The 12,224-nt window shown below is 37.9% G+C and overlaps 1 protein-coding gene across 1 annotated transcript in view; it reads left to right on the top strand.

The window, feature by feature from the left end:
• LOC148848804 (putative glycosyltransferase At5g03795) overlaps window positions 1-9,140 on the top strand; it is a 31,359-nt gene extending 22,219 nt beyond the window's left edge. Inside the window, exon 3 of the mRNA XM_088951869.1 lies at window positions 8,441-9,140. Coding sequence (XP_088807995.1) covers window positions 8,441-8,942 — 502 coding nt within the window. The 3' untranslated portion in view covers window positions 8,943-9,140. The remainder of the gene's footprint in view (window positions 1-8,440) is intronic.
• Window positions 9,141-12,224: the final 3,084 nt, after the last annotated feature.

Here is a 12,224-nt window from a genome sequence, read left to right on the forward strand (position 1 = left end):
TAAGAAGGATCTGATCTGTGACTACTGTAAGAAGCCTAAACATACTAGAGATACTTGTTGGAAGCTTCACCCTCACCTTGCGTCGAGCTGATTTATAAACAAAAAGGGAAATGTGAACATGGCAGTAACTGGTGACTTGTCTGGAACTCCTACTACAACTTCCCTAGAGTCTGTTGCAATAGCTGTAGTGAGGGCCGAACTGGAGAGATATGGGTACTTGCTTAATCAATGAGATAAAGTCAGCTCTAACCCATTGTTGGGTGGACAACAAGGTACAAGTGGATCAGGAGGTGGTCATTCTACTTCTTTTGCACACACAGGTGGTTCACATGCCACTGCAAACTATGTTTTTACTACAGGTAAGGAGGGACCTCCTTGGGTTATAGATTTAGGAGCCTCAGAGCATATGACCAACATTTCTACCATTTTCTCCTCTTACAACCTCTGCTCTGGCAGAGATAATGTTTCTACTACAGGTCAAGATAACCGATACCATTTCCCTACCCTTTGTTCTCCATGTTCCTAGATTGAGTACTAACCTTTATTTGTTAGTAGTTTGACAAAGAATTTGAATTGCTCAATGGCTTTCTCTCCTAGTCATTATGTTTTGCAAGATCTGGATTCAAAGAGGACAATTAGGAGTGGTCGTTAGGTGAATGGAATCTACCTGCTTGATGCGCTTCCTAGTCATCAGAATCATCATGTCAGCAGGGATTTTGAGTCAGAGTCTATGGGTCAGATTATGCTTAGGCATAATCGGTTAGGGCATTTGTCTTTTACTTCTTTGCGTTTCTCGTTTCCAAAGTTATTTGAGTCTGTTAACTTGTTTAGTTTAGAGTGTGAAGGTTGTCAACTTGGAAAACATTGTAGACATTCCTTTAAGGCTAGTAATAAAAGATGTTCCTCTGCTTTTGATGTTGTTCATACTGATGTGTGGGGACCATACCATGTTTCTTTTATGGGTGGCTGTCGGTACTTTCTTCCATTTGTGGTTGATTTTTCTTGGTACTCTTGGATATACTTGATGAGATCCCATGATGAGGTGCCATCCTTGGTTTGACAATTTCATCAGATGGTGCTAACACAGTTTTGGGTACGAGTGGAAGTGTTCAGGTTGGACAATGCCAAGGAATATTTTGAAAAAAACCTAGCATTGTATCTATCAGAGCATGGAGTAATCCATCAAAGCAGAATGGTGTAGCAAAAAGGAAGAATAGACACATTGTAGAAATTGCAAGAAGCGTCAAGCAGAATGGTAAACGTAGTTGTACATCTCATCTTATTTCTCATTATGTTTCAATTGCTCACCTTTCTGCTTCCCATTGCCATTTTATATCTTTGCTTTCCTTTGTTTCCACTCCCAAGACTATCCAGGAAGCTTTTACCTCTCCAAGGTGGAGACAAGCAATGGAAGAGGAATTGTCTGCTTTATAACACAATCACACATGGGAAGTTACTACTCTCCCTCTCGGTAAGCATGTTGTTGGGTGTAAGTGGGTCTACATAGTGAAATATCTTCCAGATGGCAGTGTGGAATGCTTAAAGACCAAGTTAGTAGCCAAGAGCTATTCTCAGTTATATGGTGTTGACTATACAGAGACATTCTCTCCTGTGGCTAAAATTGGCTTAGTTCGGGTATTAATTTCATTAGTAGCAATGTATGATTGGCCTCTCTTGCAACTAGACATCAAGAATGCCTTCCTGCATGGTGATTTGATTGAGGAAGTATATATGGAGCAACCACCAGGGTTTGTTGCTCAGGGGGAGGATGGTAAAGTTTGTAGACTTAAAAAGGCAATCTATGCGCTGAAACAATCTTCACGTGTGTTGTTTGGTAGATTCAATGAAGTAGTGAAGAACTTTGGGATGAAACAGTGTGATTATTCTGTGTTCAACCGTGACTCAAAAGATGGAAAAATCTTATTAGTGGTGTATGTGGATGATATTGTCATAACTGGCAGTGACAACAATGGGATTGACAGATTGAAAAACTTCGTACAGGATCACTTCCACACGAAGGATCTTGGTAAGCTGAAATACTTCCTGGGAATAGAAGCTACAAGGTCAAGGCATGGAATTAACTTGTGTCAAAGGAAATATGTCCTTGACCTTCTTGAAGAAACAAGGCTGTTAGGTGCTAAGCCAGCCAAAACACTTATGGAACTGAATGCTAAGTATTGATGCATGTGAAGAGTTTGATGATCCTGGAAGGTACAAGAGGTTGGTGGGAAAATTGAACTGACACACGACCAGATATATCATTTGCTATAAGTATGGTGAGTCAGTTTATGCAACATCCTCGGGTTCCACATTGAAAAACAGTTCTAAGGATAGTTAGGTATCTAAAGGGTGCTCCAGGTCATGGTCTGTTATACAAAAGTGGAGGAACTCTTGAGGTAGAAGGGTATAAAGATGTTGATTGGGTTGGTTTCGTGTCAGACAAAGGTCAATTACAGGGTATTGTACCTTCCTTGGTGGCAATTTGGTAACTTGGAAGAGCAAGAAACAAACAGTGGTGGCAAGGAGCAGTGCAAAAGCTGAGTACAGGGCTATGGATCATATTACATGTGAACTAGTATGGCTAAAGAATTTGTGACAAGAGATGGCATTATCAATTGACAGACCCATGAGGTTATATTGTGATAGTCAAGCTGCTGTACACATTTCTTCTAACCTAGTCTTCCATGAGAGAACAAAGCATATTGAAGTTGATTGCCACTTTGTAAGAGAAAAAGTGATTGGTGGAGTGATAATTACAGCGCATGTGAGTTTAGGAAACTAGTGGGCAAATCTATTTACAAAGGGGCTGTCTCGGGGCAGAGTAGATTACATATGTGACAAGTTGGGACTATATGACATATATTCTCCAGCTTGAGGGGGAGTGTTAGAGTTGACAGTACAAGGGTATTTTGGTTTTTTGTCCATCTAATTGAGAGTGACTTTTTCTCTTCTGGACGAACCCTTCTCCTCTTTCTCTTCTTCTTCTTCTTCCTCTTCTTTTCTTACTTCGAACCTGAACTGAATAGGATTAATCTACTTATTCACAAACAAAATAACCATGAGAATTACAGCTGATCTCTAGAGAAGAACTGTAATGATTATATCATCAAGCCCTTCATCTTAAAGGATTCACTAAGGAGTCGTTTCAAATCAGCAACTCCTTCTGCATCATTCCCTATAATGATTATATCATCAATATAGAGAAGAACTATCACACTCTGATCCCGATGCAAAGTAAAAAGGGAATGACCTAAGGAGCTTTGGATAAAGACAAAATCAGTGATGACAAATCAAAATCTTTCAAAGCAGGCCTTGGGTGCTTGTTTTAGGCCATACAAAGACTTAGTGAGTCGACAAACAAGATGTGGATCTATACATAATTCCCTTCAATTCCCCATGTAGGAATGAATTCTTCACATCTATTTGATGAATTGTCCAATGTTTTGTTGTAAAGATGGCTAATAGAAGTCTAACAACAATCATCTTTTTAATAGGAGCAAAGGTCTCCTCATTACCTATCTCGTACTCCTATTTATAGCCTTGAGCAACAAGTCTAGACTTGTACCTATCTAGACTCCCATCTGACTTCTTCACTGAGTAAACCCAATGGCTACCAATGAGAGAGGCTTCAGGAGGAGCTTTAACTAGGTCCTTGGTGTCATTCTCAAGAAGGGCTTGGATCTCAGAGTCCATGGCATCTTTCCAATGTGGAATTGCTGCAGCCAGCTGATAAACTTAGGAATATTTGTGGTTGACAAAATAGTAGAAAAAGAGCTATGGTCTAGTGAATAACCAAGCAGTTAGGAGGGTGAGAAATTCTAGAAGAACGACACAAAGTGGGTGCATTGGGGTTAGGTGGAGGATTAGATGCACCTACAGGAATAAATGGAGTGACTGGATCAACAACTGGTGGTGGAGAAGAAAGGGGCATATGAGCTGATGTAGATCGTTGCCTTCTGATAGACATGGAAAAAAGTTGACCCAACCCGCCAACCTGACCCAACCCAAGCCGAAAGAACAGGCTAGGGTCTCATATTTAGCAACCTAAATTTCAAAATGACTTGACCCGAACCAACTCCAAAAAAAAAAAAAGGGTTGGGTTGGGTCATGGGTCAACCCATTGACCCGATTGTCAGGTCTAATTAGAACTATTTATGCATTGTTAGAAGTTTCCACTCTTTAATTTTTACTATTTAGTCTTTACTCTATATTGTCTACTCCTTGAATTGTTAAATGTTCATTTTTTTTATTTTATTTTAGGAATTAGGTTAATTCCTTTAATTTTGGCATTTTTCATGTATTTTCTCTTTAATTTTTAAAACTTCATTTATTTTTGGGATGACCTGAATTGACCCATGGGTCAATCCTAACCCGAACATTTAGGGTTAGGGTTTAGCATTTGAAAATCCAACTCGAAATTCAACTCGACCCGAAATCAACCCGAAGTGTCTTGACCCAACTCGAACCTGACCCACCCAACCTAATTGCTAGGTCTACACTCTGAAGTAAGTTTGAAGTTGTTTCAAGGGTGATGTTGATGCACTTGGAGGATTTGTTTGTAGAGTCAAAGTTGTGTAACAAAGAGATGGAGGGAGAAGGAAATTTAACAATATGTTCAAAAAAAGATACATTCTCAAGATAACATTATCAAAATCCGAATGTAGCGAGCTATGGGATCATAACAAAGAAATCCCTTGTGATCAGGACTCTAGCCCACAAAAGCACACAAAATCGCTTGTGAAGTTAGCTTAGTGCGTTTTTGGGGCGGAAGGTAAACAAAGTAGACACAACTAAATACTATGAGCATGGAGAGGTTTGGAGGTTTGTGAAAAAGTGACTGGAAGGGAAGTATTGTTTAAGAAAGATAATGGAAGAAGGTTTATGAGATATAGTAATGCTAGCCGCCTCCACCTAAAACCAAGAGGGTTCTGACTATACTCAAAATGTGTCTCTGCTACTCCATTTTGTTGTGCAGTACCAAGACAAGATTTTTAGGGTTGGATGCCTCGTTGTTTCAAGTGGGTTTGAAAATCCCCATTAAAGTACTCTTCCCTTGAATATGACTACAAGACATATCTAAACTGGGTAGCAATATGAAATAGTTTGAATGTAGAATAAACTTTGGAGTTCTTGTAGAGAAAATAAATCCTAGTAAACCGAGTGCAATCATCAATAAAAGTCACAAAATACTTGTATTCCAATCTAGAAGTAACTAGAGACAACCATACATCACTATGTATTAAATAAAAAGGAACTGTTGCATGCTACGAACGAAAAGGGAAGGTTAAAATATGACTCTTGCACAAACAATAGGTAATGCAGGCTTTATTAACATTCTTAAGAGAAGCAATAGAAGTTGATAAACTACTAGAAGCAAACAAATAATCAAGTTTCTTAGAAAAGGGGTGACTAAGGTGTCTATGCCACAAATGCCAGTCATTATTACAATTAAAAGATTCAAAACTAGAAGTAGTGGAAAATAAACATGAAGTAGAAACAAAATTAGCGTTCTTCTCAAACTCCAGGGCAAACAACTAATCCAATCTAAGCCCCTTCCCCTTCACTAGTTTGTTGGTCCTGTATCAAACAACCATCAGAGGAAAACAAGATAGTGTTACCATCTTCCATAAGTTGACCAACAAAAATCAAATTAATGGTTAATTTGGGTACAAATAAGGTCTTGGGTAGGTGAATGTCAGAGGACTTAGAAGTAGATAAGTGTACATCATCACAACCAAGTATATCTAATTTTTTCACCATTTGTAGTAACAATATGTCTATTAGGGAGATGGGGTTTAGGAGATCGACCAAAGGAGGCCCTTGCCATGTGGTTAGTGGCACCTGAGTCAATGATCCAAAGGTGGTTTGATGAAGGGCAGAGGGTAGGAGATTTACCAGACAGACCAATAGCAAAAAAGGCGGAAGAGATAGCCAAGGACATGAGATTTACCAGACAGACCAATATCACTCTGTGAAGCCACTGAGGTAATACAGGATGAGGCATCTAAATTCTCTATGAAAGTCTATACTTTATAGGACCCTTTCTTCTGATTAGACCCACCATCTTTTGGTGGTCGAGTGGGGCATTCTATGACGATATGTTCCTGTTGCTTACAATATGTGCATGCATTCTTCTTCTTGTAGTGTGAGATAACATGTTCAAATTCTTTGCATTCATAGCACTAAATTCGGGAAAATCTTTCTTCCCTTAGGCTTTGTTGCAAGAAAAATAACATCGATGTTAGGATCCTTCCTACCATCAGTTGTGGTTTGTGTAACTAGCCTGGTCTATTCTCTCAAAATCTCCCCAAGTATAGTATCAAGATTTGGAAGTCTCTTGGGAAGTCTCCTGGGTGAAAATATTACACCTAACAACTTCAAATTCAGGTTTGAGATGCATTAAGATATGCATAATTTTCCTTCTATCAAAATGTGTTTTCATGAACTTCACACAACAATCTGAAGGATTTTCACCCATGTGCACTAGCTTGTGTTTAGTCAAAGGTTAATGAGCCCAACATAGTATTCTTGAACTTTCCTCTCCCCTTGATGATAAGAAAATATGTCAACTTCTATATGGTGTTGTCTAGAAAGATTTGATTGTTGATATACCTTCTCAAGGTATTGATACATTTGATAAGTAGTTTGGTACCTCTCATAGGGACGGGAATTCCAACCTCAACAGATCCAAGGATCCATGATGCAATTTTTGCATTGTCAATCTTCCACTGGTTTAGGGCCTTAATGTTTGAGTCATCAGGCTTAGATGTAGTCCCATCTAAATACCCCCAAAGTCCCTTTGTCTCAACATGAAACTGAAAGTTTAATTTCCACAAGGCATAGTTCTATCCATTAAACTTGATAGGAAGGACATCTATTCTTTCCAAAGCCATTAACAGTGAAACAACAGTGCTGATTTTCAAAGAAGATATCAGGTTTCAAATAAGAAAGAAAAGCGAAGTACCTTTCACTCAAGTGTCCAAAAAAGGTAGCTGTAGTAGTAGATCGAACCAAGAGAGGGATCGAAAACCCTTCTTAAACTAATCCAATTCCAACCAAACTGAAAGAGATCACAAGGATTCCTCTGGGCAACACCAGATCTGGAATCTTCAAGTGTGGATCTAAAGAAAAATGTGAAGCTGGTGGCGCAACTCTCCAAGTTCCAGGTCTGTCAAGGGCTGATCAAAACAGCCTTGAGAAGGGATATTCAAGGGCATAAAAGAGCTTCCCAAATACTGTTAGGGAGACCCCTAAATGCCAGGAGACTCAAAGAACAAAGGTGTCTTCTCAGCATCTGATCAGATTGTGACATGCTCTGATACCATGTCAGAGTCAGATCTGAAACTGTAGAACAAAGAGAGAGAGAGAGAGAGAGAGAGAGAGAGAGAGAGAGAGAGAGCAGATTTGTAGGTGTGCCAAAAGTGTCGGTAGACACCCAGGAAAAGATATTTGTATTAAAAGGTAAAAGGACCAATCTCTCCTTAATATACAGATAGTAGTGTACAAAAGAAACTGAAGTACAACAAAGAGTAAAATTACAAAAAATAGCCCTCGGCTAACTCTCTTTATCTCTACAGTTTAACCTTTATAATAGAATCTGGAAGTACAACTTTGCACTTGGGTCTATCATGGATTCTAACGCTATTAATATGTTTTTTATTGATTGAAATGGTGGAAGGGTTCTCTTAGTCTCTTTGGTTTTGGAGCATGCTGGTTCAAGTCATTCTGGCCAATATTTTTATGCGTGGTTCAACTTGCAGAGAATCTTGAGCATCCAATCATGGTTGGACCATGCTATCTCCTTTATGTAACTAGAGTCTCGATTGTTGTGCACTCATTTGAGCTACACCAGTGATGATGATTTCATGATGCTTCCTTGGATTCCTCTCCTTGTCTAGAATGACACTCAACACAGTAATGTTGATTGTCAATGAATTCGACTACAGCTCAATCTCTTCAACCACCAAAAGGACTTCCAGCGTGCTCATATTTTTTGTTTGATCATTATAAATTCAAAATTTTTGCAGTAGGCAAATTGGTCATATTTCTATTTCTTTTGAGGGATTAGAGATCTTATTTCTATTAAGTATCCCTCCTCATTGATTATTAAGTTTCCAAAATGGATCTTTAAAAACACAATTTACTGTAAAAGCATGTCATCCTCACCAACCAAATTAGTTCATAGGTTTGATCCTCGTCCATAAACTTCAGGCCATGAAAAGTGGCACACTCTCCTTGAATCTCATTTCTTCTTTCCATTCTTGGGTATTATTTTGTAAGTATTCATCTTTATTACAACATTGAGACAGAAATGTAGTGTCATTTCCGAATTAGAAATAAATTTGATGCTATTGCCCTGTTAATTAAACTACTACCGTGGGGCTTTCCGACACCATTATCTTTTTCTTACATGGTTATGAAAAAAAAAATGAAATTTCAGGAAAAAACTAGCCTTTTTTGCTGGATCAGTAAACTCCCCAGTACGCCAAAGGCTTATTGAATCATGGGAAAATGACACTGACATCTCTGTGCACTCTGGTCGTCTCAAGACACCATACACTGATGAGCTTCTTGAAAGCAAATTCTGCCTCCATGTCAAGGGTTTTGAAGTGAACACTGCACGTATTGGGGATGCAATGTATTTTGGTTGTATTCCTGTTATCATAGCGAACTTCTATGATCTACCTTTTGCAGACATACTGAATTGGAAACACTTCTCACTTACTGTTGCTACATTAGACATCCCATTGCTGAAGAAAATCCTACGGTCAGTAAGCTATGATCAGTACTCAACATTGCAGAGGAACTTGTTGAAGGTGCGTAAACATTTCAAGTGGCATCCTTTTCCAGTAGACTATGATGCTTTCTATATGGTCATGTACGAGCTTTGGCTTCGACGAAGTTCTGCTGTAGTTCCATTGAATGGATGGGTAGAGCTCTGATCAAGTTCTACCTGTATGCATGTACCACCACATTTTGACCTAATACGATATTCTTGCGCCGTTCCTTTTGTTTGTTTCGATCTTTTAAGGAGAAAAGATTTTACAGTTGGCAAGCAACTCATTGATCTGTTTTTTATAAAGAGGCCATTAACCAATGTTGATCCATATTTAATATAGATAAATATTTAAGGGGTAAAATGAGAATTTGCATAATTAGTTAATACCTTTTACCCTAGCAATTCAGCATCATATATGTTTACATGCATGCATGCATAAATATCAACAATTAACTTAACATCATCCAGGAAAGGTAAGGATGTCAGACCGAGAACTGAACCGATTGTCAATTGGGATCGCAATTTAAAACATCATTTTTGATAATATAACCTTAATAAAAATGACATTAGAATCATAAACTGTTTTTATGCTTATTAAACAAGTGTTTTTAACAAGGATAAAAAAATTGTTACGTATCAGCCGATACGTATTGTATTGGGCCCTTCTCGATATGTAGGGTTGTATCGGGTCAGGGCCTGGTTCAGAGGGTAGCTGAGACTTAAACTGGCCCCTTTATCAAAATCGGAAAAAAAAAAGAACTGGAAGTTAAAAAAAAAGGGTCAATACTCGGCCAGTATCGATCGATACTTTGAACCTTGGTTTTTAATGGAAATTTTCTCATGGGCTGTTTAAGAAATTTGTCCTAGACATGAAATATAACAATAATTACAATAAGACCAAGTGACCTCAATTTAATTACGTATTCAGTTCAGAACAATGAGAACCGGTCCTGACCCAATTATTATTAATCAAACAAACAAACCATAAAACCATAACTTGCATAATTTGTTGGGTCGGTTTGATTTTGTGGGATAAACACAATCGATTGATAGACAGCTCTATGCAAAGGAGTAAAAAGTCCCTTTACAATGAGGTCGACTTGTAGAAAAAGTTTTGATGGAATGGAGATCTCCAGCTGGGCAATGCTGGAAGAGCAGGCATAGGGGGCATATTCCGTGGGCAAACTTTGGCTGCTTACAGGCCTGTCGCCTATCAACATCCATATGACGTCCCGTAACGGGAGATTAAAATACTCCTGTAACAAACGAAAAGGGTTGATTCTAATATTTAAAATGTCTAATTGAAACAGTCGTCACCTGACCTCATTGTAGCCATGAAAGAGATTGATGACCAGATCGGTGTCGGAGTTGCAGACATTCTAGATTCCATATATAGTAGGAGTTAGTGGCTTGTTGCTCTGTGTCTGGCCTGGAGGTATAAATCGTGTCGTGTATGCTTTTGGCGGGTTGTGTTGTGTTAGCCTGCAGGCTGGGTTGGGCCGTGCTTGTTATATATTTCAAAGGTCTGGCCCAGCACGACCCGTGGCACAGGCTCAGGTGGGCCTGGGTCGTGCTGTGGGCCAAGATTTGGGTTAAGTCGGGCCATGGGTCAGGTCAAGTCATGAGAGGTATATAAAAAATTTAAAATAAATTAAAAAATAGACAATTGAAAAAAAATCTTGAGATTTTATTTTATATGAATTTTGATGTATACAATTGTTTATGTGTAATAATAAAACGAAATTAAAAAAATATAATATAATTTAAATAAAATAGTATAATAAAAATTCTTCATTACCATGTTCCCCCTAGTTTGGATGGAGGTGGGTGGCTATTCTTTAACAGAACTTTAAGAAAGGTGAAAGGGTCTAAAGTGGCTTTCAAGGGATTAAAATGTAATAATGAGTCTCTCAAGGTATGTATTGGGCCAAATATGCACTCCCCTTCTATAGGTTACTTAGGGCTTTCATTACCCCTTGCCTAAGACAGGTGGTTAACTCCAATAATCTTGGTCATGCTTCAAAAGTTTCTTTCTTTCTTTCTTTTTTTATTTTTTATTTTTTTATGATGCCTAAGAGACTGAGAAGGTGAGCTATTCACTTTGGGAAAAAGGGTTTTGGGGTCAAATTTCATGATTCATGGGGAAAAGGCTAAGGCCCACTCATTGGGTTACAAGTGGTGAATGTGTAAACATAGGTAATTTAGATGAATTGGGAAGGGATGGAATGACACCTTCCATTTTTTGATGGCATACTTGGCACTTATTGCATGTGGCTCTGTTGAGATGTCATGTTGAGGAATTGCACTAAGAGTTGATAGGATGTCTACAATGTTGAGAATCTTGTGATGATGTGATTGGAATGATAATTTGTCATGTTGATCAGATGTCTTGTCATGATGCAGATTAAGGTGACTTGTCATGGTTGTGACTTGCCATGATGTGGATTAGACTAATGGTTGATGACTTGTTGCACTGAGTGTTGGCATGATGATGATTGGGTTGATGATAAATGGTTGTTCCATGTTTGGTATAACATTGATGAACTGTAGGCAAATGACGATGCACTTTTTTTTTCTTGTCATGATTCCAACACTTAAACCAACTTTCAATGGTAGAGAACCTTAGACTTCAGAATTTCTAGGATCCATTTGATCTTGGGTATAATGTTTAGCTTCATGTCAATAGGTTGAATCCTTCTTGATGTGCTTGAGTGCCAATGAATTCCCTCACTCGAACCTTGCTTATAGAGACAATGAAAGCCTTATTTTTTTTCAAAAAAAAAAGGATGCTTGAATGAAAACTTTTTTTGTTTTTTAATATTTTCCCTTTTTTGCTTTTGAAGTTTTTTCTTATTTTCTTATTCTTATTTTTGGATTTTTAGAAAATATTTGTTTTTTTTTGTATTATGATTTTTTTTGGTTTTATAAGAAAATATTTGATTTTTCTTTTGTTTTTTGGAAAACAAACTAATGCTAAGAAAAATAATTCCCTTTTGAAAAATGGTAATGGCCTAGATCAAACACTAGGATGAAGAATTCCATTAGGGGATGCTTGAGGAAATTTAGGCACATTGAATCAAGAAATGAGTCTCTAGAATTGAAAATAACTATACTTGGAAGAATGGTTGACTTATTACACCAAATGAGGGGTCTGGGTTGACTTATGTGCATAGGGGATAAAGAAAAACAATGAAGAAATGCAAAAATAATATGAAAATTAAAGTTATTAACAAGACACACATAAGAGGATGAAAGTAAAGATAAGAACCAACCACCAGAAAAAAAAGATCATGCATGACTTTGTATTTTGCTTAACCGAGAATGTTGAAAGGTTTGTTTTGTGTGAAGTCAATTGGATTAAATCATGATCTCCTTTTTGGTTGAATGTGTCTTCATCCTATAAAAGTGTGAAAGCTCCAGATTTGGGCCTAAGTTAGTGATTGTT

The sequence above is a fragment of the Nelumbo lutea genome, chromosome 6, assembly GCF_056320005.1.
Source record: "Nelumbo lutea isolate HS-2025 chromosome 6, American lotus-T2T, whole genome shotgun sequence".
Classification (NCBI taxonomy): Eukaryota; Viridiplantae; Streptophyta; class Magnoliopsida; order Proteales; family Nelumbonaceae; genus Nelumbo; species Nelumbo lutea.